The 19073-nt window shown below is 39.6% G+C and overlaps 1 protein-coding gene across 9 annotated transcripts in view; it reads left to right on the forward strand.

The window, feature by feature from the left end:
* The window catches only part of MBNL2 (muscleblind like splicing regulator 2), a 154321-nt gene that overhangs the window by 91585 nt on the left and 43663 nt on the right, over positions 1 to 19073 (forward strand). For all 9 annotated transcript variants that reach the window (XM_019625903.1, XM_019625905.1, XM_019625906.1 and 6 more), the window contains exons 3-4: positions 10377 to 10541; positions 18550 to 18750. In XM_019625903.1, the coding sequence (XP_019481448.1) occupies positions 10377 to 10541; positions 18550 to 18750 (366 nt within the window). The remainder of the gene's footprint in view (positions 1 to 10376; positions 10542 to 18549; positions 18751 to 19073) is intronic.

A 19073-nucleotide genomic window follows, 5' to 3' on the forward strand; every position in this document is an offset into this window, starting at 1 on the left:
CCCACCCCCACCCCCCACAAGCCATGCACAACCCACCGCCCTTGCAGCGGTGCAGGGCGCCACGCCCGACCCTTCCCAGGAGGCTTTTGCTCTGAACAACCTGCCGCTTCCTCCTTTCACAGTTCAGCTTGCAGGTCGAAACCAAGCCAAGTAGTCCTGACCAGCCTCGGAGAAGTGTTCTTTTCTTGTGTTACTAAAAGTGAATGCACTCTTGAAAAGATACTCTAACTTTCCATCTCTTTCCAGTGCGTCTTCACCTAATCGTCCTCGTATTCCTGCTCGTCCCCCCAATCTTCCTCCCCTTCCTGCCCACGCCTTCCCCATACCCCTATCCACGCCCCACCAACCTCTTCTCCCACCTCCTCCTGGAAGCCTTTCCAACTTGACACCAACAACCAGGGTACGCTGGCTTTGTCACAAACATATTGATAATCAGGTGTGACATGCAAAATATTTTAATATAAGTACCTCTGAGGGAGGCCCCCTGCTGTGCTCCATTTGACTCTTTGGTTCCTGGGATCCAGGAGAGGGAGGCGGTGGGATTTGGGGGAAGGGGTTAGAGTGACCAGAGAACTAGGGACACCTGAGACTTGACAGGCTTAGGACAGTGGCTATTTTCTGACTGGAGCAGAAGTGTTTCCATTATTGTGATAAATGGCACAGCTGTATAGGTGCATTCCCACTAAATGTCAGACTTTAAGGCTGATTGTCTACCTGTGTCCAAGTTCCAGGAAGCCCTCCGGTGAGGGTAGGTGATTCACCACATGACTTTCCAATTAGACTGAAAATGACTATACAATGACAGAAGATGCATAATAAGGTTTTGTGTCTTTGGATAGATTGCCCTTATTTAGAAAATGACCAGTTTCTGGAATTGCTAACAACTGATGATAATAAAAATAGCAGCCAATATTTACTGAGCATTTATTCCAGAGCATTGATCCAGGTGCTGTGTGAAGGCCTAGATGACTTCAGGAATTAAACCTCCACAGAATGCTTGTGAATTAGCCTGGCTTGTCCTAACTTTCCAAAGTGCTACCTCTTACTCCCACCTACCTTCCTCCACATAGACCCCACTAGATAATCTAATGAAGGCTTTAGGTTCAATGTGGAATGTCCCTTCCTCTGGAATTATCCCTGGCCCCTAAATGACCTGTGCTTTTTTTTTTTTTTTCTTGAGCCATCCCGCCACCTGTTGGCAGCTCACGGCTGCTCAGCTCGGGCTGACTCGAACCACTGTTGCTCAGAGCTCAAACTCTTGAGCGAGCTCTNACGGCTGCTCAGCTCGGGCTGACTCGAACCACTGTTGCTCAGAGCTCAAACTCTTGAGCGAGCTCTTAACCAACTGAGCCACTCAGCCGGCCCCCCCTGGCCCCTAAATGAGAAAGTGCTCCCTGCAGTGGGTTCACACAGCTACCTGAACCCCCCTGCTGTGGCATTGATCAGTCTGTGCTTTAATTGCCTATTTAATACCATAGGCTTGGCACATAGAAGGGGCTCAATCATCAGATTTGCAGAAGGATAGAAAGGGAGACAAACATTTTATAGCATGCACTGACTGCCCACTGTGCAAGGGTACCGGTATTGTGGACTGTGAGAAGTATAAGACGCAGACTCGAAAGGCCTGCCCTCCCCCACAGGAAAAATCCCAGTGCTGTGATATTAATATTTCATAGAGTTTCTATTTCACTCATGGCTATGGTGATGCTCACATTTATAAACATGATGTTAGGAAATCTAGACACGGCGAAGTCACACAGCCACTAGACAGGTTTTTTTATGATGTTGATATATTATAACCATCCACACTAACCAATGTACCTCTGTGACTCAGAAGACATTTACCTTCTAGTTAAATAAAATAATTTTCAAATGAAGCATCTGATGCCCAGAAATTAGTTTCCTTAAATCTCTGGAGAATGAAGGGACTATTTTTGGTCTCACTGACGTCTTCTAACTGGCACATTTTCAGTTAACACATAAAGCTCACAGAATAGATAATCCTTACCAGTAAAGACAGAGCTTGGATCCTTCATCAGCCTGACAAACAGCTCTTTCCAGTCATAAGACCCAAGGAGTATGAAAAACGAAAATTGCCCAGGCAACCAAAACCTCTTAAAAAAAAAAAAGATTTAAACATGCTTTGAAATGGTAAACTACACACAATTGACCCTCTTTGCCTCTCCTCCCCGTTTATTAATTTTATGTTTCGCCTATTCAAAATGCTCACAAAATCAAGTCTTAATGGCATAGGCCAATAGTGCTTGAAGGAATAGGGCAGTTGCGTTGGCATAATAACGAATGAGTCACAAAGCCATTCACAAAGCACTGGTGATGGCCCCAAGGTTTTCTCAGCCTCTCTGGTGATTATAGGCTGCCCTAAGTGCAAATCTAGATGGGGAGGCTCAGAAGCATTTGCAGATCCCTCTAAGAAAGGTAAAAGCACTAGCGTTGGGAGACAGCTCTGGGTATCACCGTCACCATCCAGGTGGGGCAGTTGAATGATACATTATGCCTGTTCATATGATTTTATGAGAAGAAATGCAAACTAAACTACAAGTTTCCGTTATGGTGTAGGCCATCTATCTGCACAACTTGATTCACGCCTTTCCTTATCCTTCCCTAACCTCATAGGTGTGCAAAGATTGGTGGTGTGTAAAATTGGAGGTATTGGTAACTGCCCGTCAGCATTTGTGATTTTCCCTAGTTTTACCCATCTGGTGACTTCTCCAATCTTCTTTATATCTTCCCTCTGTGCCATGGGAGCAACAGAGAAAAAGGAACACGCTCCAGAAAATAGAAGATTGTAAACAATCCCTTTTTATCTGTCTTCAATAAGTACATTTTATGCTATTTACCCAAGGAGTATTGCATATATAGACTCTAAAGATGAATTGTAACATAAATTGAACTAAATTACTAATAAGCAGAAAGTGCTTATTATAAACTCATACATAATATTGATGATATGGGCAATTGTTCATTTTTATGAAAGTTCTGGTTATCATTTGCTTGTAAGGATTCTCCAAATTCAGTTTCCTCTCATTCTGATGCCCTCATGGGGTTGTATTTTATTTGCTGTATTATGTAATTGAAACTAATAATACAAAGAGCTCATGTGGTTCAATTAGTTTATTTAAATTCAAAAGAAACCTAAAAGCCTAATTTGTCATTTGCCTTCGAGTAGAGCTATTTCAGCCCCATAGTTAATGTTATAAATTAAGGCTTGATGTGAATAACCATTTCATTTCTCTACATTTTTACTTGTGCATATCCTTACAGAAATGTGTTGGAGAAGGAAAAGAAAGTTCAGGCTAAATGTTAAACTCAGCCGTTACCACCTGACTTAGACCCGTAGAAAATGATGAATCAATATAAATCTGCTCACCTGCTCAAATCAAGGCCTTAATCCCCTCCACCTCCCACTTCCAAAAACCTTGAGATTTTTTCAAACTGTAGAAAAACTGAGGCTGTGAGCGTCTGATTCACCCAACCAGTTTTGTCACTTAGAAAACGTCTGCTGTACAATTTGTGTGTCACAAGAACCAACACAGTGGTCTTCTGTCTGACTGAATTTTTCACTTTCAAACTGTGTACATTGTAGATACTTAATAAATCTTCCTGGACGTAATCAATTTTTACTTAATTTGGCACTTCTGCTGATGTGCCTCCTCATGAAAACTTCTCATCATTCTCAGACAACATTGGGACTGTTGCCAACATGTACCCCTGGTGTCACTTTCTGCTGTAACTGTTGGTTTATGTTATTAGATTAGGAACATTCTTGAGGAAAACAAGGGTGCAACAGACCATGTACAGCAAAGAGCGATTTTTTTTTTTTCAGAGCAACTTTTGCTGTCTCTTGAGCTCTCACAACCATCAGAAGGGGTTGGATGTGGAAACATAATCACTCCCATTTGACAGATGAGAAAATTGAGTCACAGACTATTATAAATTGTTTGTAAAATTTTATATAACCATTTTGGGATGAAGCCAAAACCAGAATTCCAGGATTGCCCCACTATAATGCATAGCTGCTTTAAACTCTAGATTAGTCAGGCCATGTTAATCAGCCCTGGCATGTTTCAGCAGGAAACATATATTAAAAAAAAAAAAAAACAGATGCAAGACTGTTCTGAAGAGAGAAATCCCAGTGTTGGCATTGACTGTGAGAACAAGAATAAGAAAGGGGTAAAGAGCTTGGTAGACAGGCCAGAGAGAAGCACAGGGACAGAGAAACTGAACTAGTATTAGTAATGTTGTTTTCAATACCATGTGTTTTTATCTGCTGTGCAGAGAAGGTGTCAACAGTAATAGTAATAATGAGGATGAGGATGACAATAATAATAATACTTATAGAGAGCTTACTGTGTGCCAGGAACTGTTCAAACACATTGTATGTGTTAATTCTTTAATTCTTACCAAAATTCTGTGAGGTAGGAACTATTGTTATCCTCCTTTTACAAATGTGGCCACTGGAGACCACAAGGCCCCACAGCAAGAACAGCAGAGCTGGATTTTGAGCCCAAGTAGCCCAGTCCCAGAGACCATTTCCTGTACCACTAGTTTAAACTGTTTCTCCAGGAGAGGTTCCAAGACAGAGCAAGTTTCAGGAATGTAACTGCAAGACGGGAGCATCTGTCATGACGTCAGGATTTCACTGAGTTGGTTTCACAGGGGTGGAATGCAAGGGAATCTGAGAGGTTCTTCCATAGCTTTTCCGTGGTCAGCTTTGGGGTCCAAAGCAGGCTTCAGGTCTCAGAGTGTTTCCACAGGTCGCCTTCAGAGCACGTGCTATCTGCCCTCAATCATTAGAGTCAGCATTCTCCATTTCACAGCCTGGCCTGCTCACTTGAAAACACCATCACATGCTGAAAGCAGTGAGTGGCCAAGACCCAACTGAAAGAGATGGAATTCAGTAGGTCAGGCTGTGACCCTGGCCTTCAACTAGAATAGCTATCTCCCAAAAGGCCCTTTTCAGAAAGTGCTGATCAATGATCTGACCCACACCAGGACACAATTCCAATTAGCGCCACGTAATATCTACAGCAGGGGCCTATTAACGCTTGAATTGTAGATCGTATAAAATCCACTGCCTTTCCCATGTAAAACGAATAGGATATAGTTGTCTATTTGCTATTCCTATGGGCAAAAACTCCTATTGATAATCCCTTTAACAATCTCCTAATTAATGTTTTCTCTTTTCCTTCCATATTTTAATTGACTTTTTCAATTAGGAGCATATGAGGAAAAGATTCTAAAAATTACTTGTTTTAAAATAAGCAATTAGAAAATCTCATGTTCCAATTATGCTTTTTCTGTCTCACACCGACCTGATTCTGAAATCTTTTCTTAGCCAAAGCTGCATTAATTCTATCCCACGCCATGTAATGGCCATGTAATTCTGATAGCTCCGATCTGTTGCTCTGCCAAGTATGTATTACAGTTATTTAGCATCTTTCTTCATCTTGTTGAGAATCAACATGGGTACTCAGTATTAGAATTTTCCATGGTTGCTTATTTTAATAAACTCAATTCAGCTTTAAATTCTTACTTGCTTCTAACCATCCTCCCTCATCTAAATATTCTTGGAGTAGAGATTATTTTTAGACGTAGAATAAACTGTGCAAATCCTATGTAAACTCAAAATTTGTTTTAAATATGTGGTCTCCAAACAATGTAAACTATAATAAAATTAGAGATATAAAATCCAGTAATGAAGGTAAAATGTTACATGTGGCATAAAACATAAATCCAATCTTGATATTCGTCCGCTTAAAAATGTTCAGTAGCAATGAAGTTCATACCCCTTAAAATCACTCTCAAAGTTGTTATCTAGCTCCAGTCTACTATTTCCTGTTTCATCTTTTATCATCCCCCACCCCCCACTCCAACCCACACGCCATTCTGTATTCCAGCCTTGAGAAACTTCATTAAAGTCCCCAGATGGTACATTCTCCTAGCACATTCTCTTACTCTTGTTCTCATTTTGTATTCTCCCCCTCAACACACACACACACACACACACACACACACACACACACACACACACACTTCGACTACCACTCACTACTTTGCCAAATTCGTTCTCATCCTTTCAGGTCTCAGTTGAACTAGTACTTCTTCAGAGCCTTTCCCTGACCCAGCAGTCTCATTTTTCACCCTCTGCCGCCATTCTCTCTTAGCATTCTCCTCCACAACACGTATCACAGTTTGTAATGATACGTTTATCTGTGTCATTACTTGGCGAATATCCATCTTTACCACTAGACTGCAGGCTTAGGAAGGGAGGTAGCATAGCTTATGTTTGCTCACCCTTGGTTAACTAGCATTTAGCACAATGCCTGGTACATAGTAGGACTTCAATACATATTTGTCGAATAAACAAATGAATGAGACCCTAACCTGGAAGTAGACAAAAAAAAATGGTGAGTGTGATCCAGGCCACTTGTTATTCCCACACCTGGTATGTCCCACCTGGGGCGAGCAAAGGCCCTGAAGACCTATGTGATGCAGAAGCTGCAATCTCCACATTTGTCCCTTGTGCGGGCCCATTTCCTTGGCCTTCGCCTGGGCTCCTGTTTTCTGGTTCCATAGGACTCTTCCCAAGGACTGTGGAATGGCGCCCTCTGTCTCCACCCCACAGAAGTTGTGCCAGTCCCCTTCTCTAGGGCCCAACCCCCACCTCTCTTTTCTCTCCGGAAACAATGCTTAATCAAGAACTAAAGGGAAGGAAGAGTTAAAATAAACCAAAAAGCAATCCTAGCAGCCACAGTAAGACTTTTCCAAGACATGTTTATCTTTATGTCTTGGACTTAAACCAGGAGACACTATTTTTGACAATTCTGTGTTGTTTCATAGTGATATACAAAGATTTATATTTCTGTACACTGCCCTCACCCATTCAGTTATGGCAGCTTGCTTTAATAATCAACAGTTTTTGTGCAATGATGTGAATCCTGACAAATCTTACACCTTAAAAACTGCCTTACAAATTGTTTACTGTGTCAACTAGCTTGTTATATTTTGACAGTAGCTTTTCCTTTAGGATTTTAGGCTCCTGTAGGATCTGTTACTAAAATTCAGCTGTCCAGAGTTTCCCAGGGCTTGAATTAGTATGCCGCAGACATCGTGTTGCAACACACATCAAAATATTAATACTAGATTGAACTGTGTTTCAGGGATGTCCCTCTAAATATGGGTACACACAGATATAACCTGTAGAATTGATAATGATGTTAAATATAATAGACTTGGATAAATATAAAGTAGCTTTTATCATATTTTGAAGTGAAAGTTTATTCTATTTAAAAAGAGCCAATCAAAATACAACTAAATCTGTGATCATGTATTTATCGTAAACAAAATGTCATATATAAATATTTTTCTTTCTTTGGTAACATTAACAGTATTTACTCAGTGCTTACTCTGTGCCAGGCATTAATACAAACCTTTTGACCTTTTGCAATGTATTAACTCATGTAATCCCACAACAGCCCTGAGAGGGAAACACAATAATTATTTTCATTGCACAGATGAAAAAAACTGATGCACAAAAAATTCAAGTAATTTGCTCAGAGCTGCACAGGGAGGAAAGGGAAGAACCAACGTTATGTGCTGCCGTCTACCTCCAGAGCCCGTGAGCTTAACCACCCCGCTATCCTCCCACCAATGGATAGACCATGGGTCTCTTTCCAGTCCCAAATCTCCATAGATATTTTATTATATTTTACATTGTGTTGTGTATCCTATTATATACTATGAAGGATAATGCTAGATTTTTACCCTCCCTGGATTTTAATTATTGCTAATAAATAGCTTGGTGTAGTAATATAAGTCAGGTAGCCTGGATTTAGAATTACCACTTACCACTTACATAACCTGGGGAAAGTTCCTTAATCTTTCTGAGCCCATTTGCTATTTTGAAAGATCGGGATCATTCTAGCTGTTGTCAGGAGAAAATAATATGACCATGTATAAATTGTCTGGCACGTGGATAATCAATAGCATACCTTATCCTGAGTGTGTATGTAAGAACACTAGGACATTACATTCATTCTCATGAAAAAGAAGGTCCCATCAATAAATTGCTAATCTGATATTGTAAATCATGTTCTATTTGCTAAAAAGTTTATACAGTTCTTTTAAGAGTCCCAGTCATATCAAGAGATAACAGCATATACAAGAAAACCATATTTTTTCTAGCCTAATCGAAATTTTATGTGCAACTACAAAACATTGCATTAGAAGATGAGTGATCAAATTGACAATTATATGAATGAGCAGCATTTAATAGCCAAACTGGTAGAAGTGTGGACATTTCACAAATTCCGATCTCCATTCGACGGAGCGCTGCTTTCCCAAACGCTCCCATTAGGCCCGTCTGTGTATTTGTGTACACAGGCCCAGATGTGAGCCTTTCTGGGGTCAGCTTCCAAGTGAATGATTGTGACTAAACAGAGTTTGGATTGAGGTTGTCAGAGAGAAGCCTAGGGTGGCTTGGAAATGTGACCAGAAATGTCCTTCTGTTTAGTTTTCCCCCCACCCCTGCTGATGGCTGGTGGTTATGCCCTGTGTCCCATGACCACCTCCCATCATAGGTATTTGGGCACCTGACATACAGGCAAGCCAATCCAGAGACTGGTCACACAGCAGTGTTGATGAGCTGGCCCAATCTGAAAGGTTTTTTGGAGCTTTGATTTTTGCAAACTGAGAGACTCATGCAGTTGTCAAGGGAGGGCAGAAAGGGAGGTAAAATAAGTGATAAGCGAAGTGAACTGGCAGAGCTAGAGAGACCCTGGGATGTCACTAAACACTGAGCAAAGTAAAGTGAGGATAAAAACTTTATCCCAAAGCTTGCAGAGAAAAGTCGATGGAGAGAGAAAGAGAGATCTTCCTAGGCTGCTTTGATTTCGACTATTTTTAATTGTGGTTCCATATAACCTGGATCTTTACAATAGACTTTCCAAGTCTTGACCATAGAAAGCTGAATGAAACATCCACAATGTCAACTTGAGACTAAGGAGACATGCTGACATTGCTCATTGTTACAGAATTTTATTAGCAGAAACGTAACCAATTCCTTCTGATGTTCCCAGTACCCACCTCCAGGCAGAAGGTGACTCAGTTTCTACTGCTGTTAACAGTGGGGCCTCAGAGCAGGACTGGTCGATGTGCACAGACCACCAGGACTAGCCTGGGACATGTCTGCCCTTCTTCAGGAAGATTCGCACTAGAGAGGGAGCCTGTGCTGCCAAAAGTGCAGCTGAAATTAGCGGGAAGCAGAGTGAGAACTCCAGATGTTTAGAATTAGAATGACTATAAACAAATTTGCATTCCCAGATCCAGCAAGCTTGCTTTTTAAAATTATTTTCGTATCTGGTAAACAAACCCATATTCTCTTCTCTTGGTTGCAAATAGACTAATTCTTTAGGGAAAGATAATGCTCATTCTGGTTAATACGGTTTGCTGTTCTTTCTCCAGAAATTCCGTAACTCACACATCGACATGATTCTCTCAGCTGGTAGTTTTGAAACCCTGGGAATTCAGTATGAACACTACCATTTGCAATTACTCTTCATGACTGGTTTTATGAACACCTGTCACCTAATTAATTTTTTTCACTTTGCCAACTTCAATGCCAAGCGTTACCTTAGCTCTTCAGTATGTCATATCATGACATTAAATTTGATACAATTGTCATGGGAGTGGGGCAGGGACATGGGAAAGCAGCTTTTATGTAGCAAACTATTCAATTGCAGGTGATTATCTGAGTTTATCCCTGGAAATTTTACCCGTGCATCTGTGACTAAGAAATGTCCACTCCTATGCTACCATTGCCTCTTCTTCAGTAATTTGAATTGGGGATGTCTTCAGCCACTCTGGAACACACATTTCAAGAAGTTGCTATTCTCATTCCCACTTTGTCATCACTCCAGCATGTACAGACCAACGGATAGCAAGTTCAAAGCCTCCTTTTGATAAGTTACAATAAATATGCTCCTCTGATTGACTTCCACACTGCCTATGAGACGGGTCTGTCTTCACTCTCAACAGTCACATTTCTTTACAGTTTATTATCAGAGATAGACCCCATTAGAAATAACAACAGCAACAAGTCTCAGGAAGCTTCTCTACTCAACAGGTTTGAACAAGATTGATAACCACTCAATTCCTGATTCACTCCTTGTATGTTCCAATTCTGTTGTATATTCCAACATATGCAACACACACACACACACACACACACACACACACACACACACACACACAGGATCCTCACCTTTGTACATATGGAGCGATTGTGAAATGATTCATAATAGAGTTGAAAGCTACTTAAAGTTGGAAATCCTAAACCAAAATTGTTCATTTTACAGGGCCGCTGTTCAAGAGAGAACTGCAAGTATCTTCACCCTCCAACACATTTAAAAACTCAACTAGAAATTAATGGGCGAAACAATTTGATCCAGCAAAAAACTGCAGCAGCAATGCTTGCCCAGCAGATGCAATTTATGTTTCCAGGAACCCCACTTCATCCAGTGGTGAGTACATCACATCTAATGATGGGCTCGATGATTAAAGTGTTGGTACAGGCAATCCCACATTGACCTAAAATGGCCCCCTCTACTTTGTCTCTTTGGCTACAATTAAAGCAAGTAGCTTTGAAACTAAATGGATGTTGGGGAAAATAAAAAAAAGAAAGAAACTAAATGGATGCCAAAAATAGGGGTTTTTTTAAATTATTTAAATGGAACACTGTGTATGGAAACAGTAGGCAAAGATAATTTCTAATCAATATCTGGGATATCTGTGTCACTTCTACTCTTTCTCACTAGTAAACTCTATATTTTAACTGTCTTAGAATGGCAATAGTTCTACTGTACATTTTCATGTATAGTATGAATTGACGATCTATGTGAAGAAGAGTTTTGGGTGCCTAAAACTTTTTTAGCAATGCAGCAGATAGATTATTTAGTACGATGGCATCATTTTAAGAATGAGGAAAGTGAGAAACCAGAGAAGTTAAATGATTTAGCCAGTGTCATGCAGCTAATAAGTTGTGAAGCTGGGACCGAGACTCAGATATCTTGACCAGGGCGTCTGTGCAGTCTGCTCACCCCAGAACCTGACAACCGCCGCAGGAAGGATGCCTTAGCCACCTACGCCTCCTGCCTCTCTGAGGATAGCAAGTGTGTGACAGCTGTGGCAAGGACCGCAAGGTTAAATGTATTGTATGGTGTAGTATTTTCTCCCTAATTTCACAGTATTTCAAAGGATTTCCTTAAAGGTCTGCAAATTGTTTCAGAAATGAGGTCCTTGGGGAAAGGAGTGCATTTGGCTTTAATGGATTTCATTTATATTTTTGAATTATTTGTCAAAAAACAAGCTAATTTTTAAAAAAAACAAAGCCAGTGAAGTGAGTTTAATTTGTTTTTTTTAATACATACACAAAAGACTATTGTTTAAAAATCAGCCTTTATTGTATGAAAAGTCTATGTTATTGAAAACTGCAAATTACAAGGGATAGCTACCAGTGAGTTAAATTTGCTTATTGTGTATTGTGACGAGATTGGGGGGCGGTGGGGGCGCCGCTCAGGAAGACAGGAGATGATCTGGGGAGATTGTTAGCAATCCTGCTTATCTCAAGGTTTCTGCTCAAGAATGGTGGCACAAAGTAGCCAGGAACTAGCTCTGCCCAGAGTAAAAACAATAGTGCTAGGTGCAGAGGTCTCCAAGGTAAATAATATATAGTCTTTTGGGGGTTGACAGACTCATGGAAAGGGCAAGGTAAGAGTCAGGCACTGAGAATTGTGATTTTAGATGAGCGGGGAATGGCTGCTTGGAAGAGGTCCCAAATAACTGCATCTAAAGGATGAGTAGAAGTTAGCCTAGATGTAAGGACAGCACAACAGAGCTCTGAATGCATTTAACACCAAAAATGGGCATTTAAGTGGATCTGTTTACAACCACACACATGTATAATTGATTGTTCTTTTTATTGATGCACAGATATAAATTATTTTATTAAATTACCTAAATGCTAAAATAATTTGGTTATATAATATTAAATAATGTCTATGGAAATAAATTTAGAACTGCTAAGGTCAGCATAGTAACACTGCATTATATCTCTCACTCATTTTAATCATTCACTTCTTAGGTATTTAAAATTCATAAGGATTGACCCTGGTACTCAATACTGGCAACATTAATAAGAAAATTCTATTCCTGTTGTTAATTATTAGCTGAACTTTTTTTAAAAGTTTTGTTTCTGTAGTATCTCAAATAGTAATTAGAAGTGAATCATGATTATGAAAAGGGACTATTAGATTTAAATATTTTAAAAGAGGTTTTAAAATCACAAGAAGTATTAGAATAAAGAGTGTGATAAACTTAAAAATCATCAACTCTACAAACAAATAACTTTGGAGTCTCAGGAGTTAATTAGTGACTAGTACAGTGTGATAGGCCAAATAATGGCCCTCAAAAGTACCTGGAATTGTAAGTGTCACCTTGTAAGGAAACAAGGCCTTTGCAGATGTAAATAAGTTGGGTGTCTTGAGATGAGAATCCTTCTGGGTTAGATGCAGTCATAAGTATACTTATAAGAGAGAGACAGAGGGAGAGTTGACACATACAGGAGAGGAGAAAAGCAATGTGCCCATAGAGGCCAAAACTGGAGTGATGTGGCTACAAGCCAAGGAATGCCAGCAGCCACCAGAAGACGGAAGGGGCAACGAATGAACTCTTCCCTAGAGCTTCCAGAGGGAGTACGGTCTCGCCTACACCATGATTTTGACCCAGTGAAACTGATTTCAGATGTATGACCTCCAGGACTATGGAAGGATAAAAGTGTGTTATTTTACGCCACCAAGTTTGTGGGACTTTGTTAGACCAGCCACAAGAAACCAATACATGCAGAAATTGCTTAAGACAAATAATTAGATAAACATAGAGGAACAAGTACCACTCCATATTTAGGTTTCCTTCTAAACTAAACTTCTCTAAAGAGCGATGGGGATTTTTCTACTCCCTGTCTCCCATCCACCCTGAACCCATTCCACGGAGCTATCTCACCAATGACCTCAATATTGCTAAACAGCTGGTCACTTTTGCCTTCATTGTATTTGTTTGACCTCTTAGCAATATTCAACACATATAATCAGTCTCTCCTTTGTGGAACATAGTCCTTCCTCCTCTGTCTCCATCACCCATCGTGTTTCTCTACTATACGTGAAGGCTGTTATATACGTTGAGGTTCCCAGCACTGGACATGTCTCTCATCTTCCCTCTCCTTGCTTGTCTCACCCATTCCTATAAATCACCTACAGGCCAAGAACTCCCAAATGTATGTTTCCAGTCCAAACCTCTCCTCTGGGCCCCAGGCTCATATAGCCAACTTCCTGTTAGACTCACCTTTAAATTTCTCACAGGAGCTCGACATGTTCAAGACTGAATTCTTTATTCCACTACATTCCCAGTTCAGTAAACGCAACCAGCAGTTTTAAACCAAACCGAAGCCGACTCTGTCATGCACACTTTCTCACATCCAATTCATCAGTAACTGACATATGAGTATCTGCCTTCAAGTCCATCTGCTTCTCTACCTCCTGGCACCCTCGTCTGAGCTACCATCAACCTTTTGTTCAAAGTACTTTACAAGCATTTCCTTTCTAATCTCTCAATTTTCACTCTTGCTTTATTCCAATGTTTCCTGCATACAGCAACCACAAGAATCTTTTTAACACATACATGGCATTACATTGTTCCCTTACTTGGAAACTTTCAATGCTTTCCTGTTTCTCTGGAGACAAAGCTTAAACATGTAACTTTGACTATCATCTATAGTGCTGTCTGTGATCTGGTTCCCACCCAGCTCACCAACTTATCATGACCCTCTCACTCACTCTTCCTGTATCCACTGAGGCCAAACCAAACTTTCACACACAAAGCTCTTGCTTGCCTCATCGGTTTGCTCTTGCTGGAAATATCCTGTTACCCTTCACATGTTAACTTCGTCTCCATAAGGACTACAGATCTGTCCCCTGTGGTTTGCTACCAGTCCACATCGCTATCAGTTTAGGCCTCCTCGTTTCTACTTAGCCACAAAAATGAATTGTAATTTTGCTTGTTCTTGCCCATTAGGATTTAAGTTCAATAAATGTATACACAGTGTTCTGGCACCATGTCTATACCAATAAATATTTATTGAATGGGCGAAAATGTAAATCATTCTTTCCTCTTATAACTCTTCTGTCTCAAAGTCACTATTTTTGAAAATTCCCCTTTACCTTGTTCCTCCTAGTAGCTTTTCTATCCCTATTTCCTGAAAGGATGTACCAGTAATTCTTTTCCTTTCCTTCCCAACATGCTGCCCCCCTCCCCCCAAACCCCACTGCACACACACAACCTTCACAGTTTCACTCAAGATGAAGAAGCAGGTGGGTAGCCTTTTTAGTAGGATATTTAAGAGCCTATACAAATCCAGTCCTTGGGGACAAGGTCTTACATTGAATATTCTGCCCTCCAGAGATGCTTCTGGGAGTAAAGCGAAGAGGCTTAAGGGATGCCATGTTTTAAGCCTTTCAATTTGAGTACCAAATACCTACCCTTTGAAGTCAAAGCTTTCTAAATGAATGAACTCTCATGCTCTTGTTTTAAAAAGTCAATTGATGAAATTTTAGAGTCATAAATATTCCAGGCCACTTAGTCATTACTCCTCAGCTCCAGCCTTTCCTTATCACTACAAAATATCAGAGAATACATACACGTGCATGCGTTCTTAGAACCTGGATCTACTGATGTAACGAAAGAAGAATGGAGAGTGAGAAACTGGGGAGAGAAACATAGAAACGTGAAGCACAGAGAGAAGAAACAGCAAGACCAGCATTTCGGAAGCGATTTTCTTCCAGAAGACTTTCTGTGGCTCTTGCCCTTTGGCCTCTCTAGCTGCAGTTAGTGCTGAGAGACAAGGAGGACCAAATGAATCCCACATCAGCTAGCCTGGCAACAGCCCTTCTGCGTAAACCATGGGGCCAGTTGTCCCAAGCTCTAGCTGGTATGCTTCCAGGAACAGAATCATTCGTAGGTGCTGCCCTTCCCTTTTCCCAGCTGCACGCTAAGAACCCAGTTGAGACACCAGGATATGGTATCAGCCTAGGCTCTGCCTTGGGACTTTAACTTGAATGCAGGATCTGAGAACTATTTTCCTGAGGCAGCAGCACCCCATCCAGCTTTCAGAGCAGCCCTGCACCTCTCATCTGTAAAAGGCCCCTGATGACTGTGGGACACAGCTCCTTGCCAATGCTCTCTCTTTACGCTCCAAAATATAAGGGCAGCTGGTGTTTTTTCCTTCTTCTGTTTTAAGAAATTACTAACAAAATCGAGTGAGTGCAGAGGAGTGGAAATAACCTCGGACTAGGAGCCGGGAGTCCTGGGTTTTTTGTCCTGACTCTGCCTCCGCAGCAGTGACCTTGGGTAATCCATTTAGTCTCTACTTTAAATTACTTTCACCTGTAAGACTGTGCCGTTCCATTCCCACTGCCACACTTGCTTCTCGTGGATATTGACAAAATTAAAGAAGACAAATGTGTGTGAAAATACTTTGAGAAGAGCCGAAACTTGCACAGATGTAAGGAATTACTGTTAATAATAATAATAATAACAATAACAACAAGGAGAGGAGCCCATCTCTGAAAATTACCATGACTACATTTTTTACCAATTAACTTCAATAAAAAATACTCTATAGAGAAAACATCCAATTAAATCTATCTGTATAAGGCCTATGAACTTTTAGGTTTTAGTTTCATATGAAAGAAAAAATATATTTTCCCAGCCCATGTTTCAAAAAAGAGAAGATATTTGCTATATTTAATAAGATTTTATACCTCTGTTACTATATTGCTATGCTTATTAGATTCGTGTTATAGAATCAATGGATAATTTCTGGAGGGAAAACTTTATTAATATTAATTTTTATACTACTAATGACAGCTATTTGCTGAGTTCTGACCATGGGAAGTTAGAGAGAAATAACAGCTAGTTCATCCTGACTCGTTAAGCTAAGTACTTTTTACTTCCCTTCTACAGATGAGGAAACTAAAGCTCAGGGAGGTTAATTTCCTGCCCAGGATAAAAATTAATAACTGGGAGAGTTCTGGATTTGAATTCAGGTCTCTCTTAGTCTAAAATTTGTGTTTTAAATAATAGTCTCTGTAAACTATGTTACAGCTATCATCAATAAAACAAAAAAGTACTCATTTTAAATCATTGAATTAGAAGAACAAGTAACATATTTTGGAAAGCAAAATTTTGCTAATTGCAGTAAATTTGTTGATATCCAAAAAGGTGTTGGGAAATGTGTTTTGAGGCTCTGATATTCTTTTTGACAGTCAAGGTACAGCCTGTATTTGTATCACCATATTGACCTTGGCTTCAAATGATCCACAGGACAGAAGTTTGGGAATTTGCTTCCATAAAAAGTCAAAAATGAAGGTTTTCTCTAAATGTTTTTGTTGATAAATAGTCTCTGGGTGAAATTGCACATTTGTACCAGTATTTTTAATACTGATTTTAACTCCTTATCTATGACAGTTGTCCCCAAACTAGGCCACACATAAGATGATGTAGTAAATTTTTTTAAGCGCGAATTTCAAGGCCCCTGCCTAGACCTATCGAGTCAGAACTTGTGATATTTCTATTTATGAAATTCCCCTCCCCCAGGCTTTTCTGATATAGCTGGTTCTTTGAATCACTGATCTGTTGTGATTTATGACCTTTCAGAATTGATTATTTTTAACCCTAACATTATATAGTCCTTATACCATTTAAATCACTTGGCTGTTTTTCAATAGTACTAAATAATGAAATCTATAGTTACTGAAAACCACAACTTTCTATAATTATGACTCAAATGGGTTGAAAATGGAAAACATACACATATAAAATTTTGTAGAAAGTCAAGGAAAAAAAAAATTCTAACAGCCAGCTATTTCCCATGTTGAGACCTCATGTTGCAACTTTCTTCCAAAATGAGTTTTATGCCTGAGCCGTAAAGATCTAAGAGCCCCTCATGGGGGTACTGTAGCAGCAAGCCCTCTAAGATCATAAGAATCACCTCTTTCAGCCCCCAGCCACTTCAGTAAAGACTTTCAGCTTCTCCAAGAACTCTCTGCACAAACTATCAATAATTCACTGTTTTCTAACATGATTATTTGTAAGAGATCTTTTACTGTTATTGCTGTCAACAAAAAACTTGTTTAATAAACATAGATTGTTATTTTTCCCATATGTTTAACAACTCATTCAGAGCCATAAGTAAACAAGAATGTTACCCACAATGTATATAAATAGAGAAGTAGCATAGTTCCACATTTTAAAATTGCGTAAACGTCATTGCAACTACTGAAAACTGGTCCTAAAAATAAATAGGTTAAAAGTCATCCAATAATTAGAAAACAAACAAACAAGTCTAATTTGGTATAAAATTTATTCTAAGAAAAACCTTTAGTATCTTAAACTTTTAACATTATTTCTTTAAAAGTGAAGCAAAGTTTGTTGTTCTCTTAAATGCACATTATTTCCTTTCTGAAAGGCATATTTCTAGGTGGAGCTTTTAAAAATAATCATCCCATCAGCCCTCTAGCATATTTCTTCTTATCCCTGGAGAGGGAGTGTAGTGATAGAGAACTTTAATAAGGTACTGTGTGCTTTCATCACTGCTGCGTTGATTTTGTGACCCAGGAAACCAAACCACCTTATAACAGCCAATTGAAAATTTGGCCCATTGAAAAATTCAAGCTCTTCCATCCAGCCTTTCAGGAAGGGACAGCTGATCTAGACATACTTAACTAGAGCAAGAAATAGAAGGGCTATAGGAAAACTGCATATGGATGCTGGGAACATACACGCTAGTGATAGAATACAGAACCATACCAGTAAGTCTCAGCAAAATAAAATTCCAAGAAATACCCACATTTTGAGAAAGTATAAACGTGGTCAAGTTGAAAACCGGGCTATAATCAAGGTTTTTCTTTATTCTTCTCCCTTTGAGAGACATGAATCAAAGGAAGAATCAAAGATTATGAGTCAGTATTCCATAGGTTTTACTATTGGCTTGTCGGAAAAGTCATGATGTATTTTTTCTATGTTTTTCGTTGCAAAAATGTGTCATGACTTTTCTGACAACCCAATACTTTAGTGTTATACAGTAGTTTGGAATGCTGTGCAATTAAAGTGAAAATTATTTTCTTTTCCCCGGAAAACTTTCATAGAAATAAAGTTTAATCTTTCCCTGTAATTAAGTTTCTGTGATGTTTTGCATGTTGTGGTATGGGTTGGGGAAGAGAGGACCTATATGGATTTTATTTTTATTAAGCAAAACAGAACAGGGAAGGTTAATGAACTTTCATAGTTCAGTATTGATTTATACAACTAACACAGAGTCTTGTATACGATGAATAAATTTTGCTCAAATGACACTTGCTGGTGATTTTTAAAAGTTTTATTCTAAAGATATCTTTGTCCTGTGTTGTCTTCCTTTAACAGCCCACTTTTCCTGTAGGTCCCGCTATAGGGACAAATACGGCAATTAGCTTTGCTCCTTACTTAACACCTGTAACCCCTGGAGTTGGGTTAGTCCCAACGGAAATTCTACCCACCACACCTGTTATTGTTCCCGGAAGTCCACCTGTCACTGTCCCGGGCTCAACTACAACTCAGAAACTTCTCAGGACTGACAAACTGGAGGTACTTCAATTATGTTTGTGGTTTAAAATGCATTTGTGGTAAACGTGTATTTCTATGTAAGTGAATGCTTGTAAGATATTACACACATTTAAATCTAAAGGCCATGCATTCATGATTCATTGAATTGAATCTAAGACCAAGTATAAAGGAAATTACCTGTGGGAAAAGAATACATTTAATACAAACAAAAATCAGGGGCAAAATGTTAACAACCTACGGAACGCTGAATCAATCAGTGTGTGGGCCATAGTGATGGCTCTGGAAGGCCTCCAGTGGTGCCAGGCATTAATCTTTGCTGGATCCTGGAAATGTCTGGGAAGGGG

Source organism: Hipposideros armiger, unplaced genomic scaffold, assembly GCF_001890085.2.
Source record: "Hipposideros armiger isolate ML-2016 unplaced genomic scaffold, ASM189008v1 scaffold_643, whole genome shotgun sequence".
NCBI classification, from domain to species: Eukaryota; Metazoa; Chordata; class Mammalia; order Chiroptera; family Hipposideridae; genus Hipposideros; species Hipposideros armiger.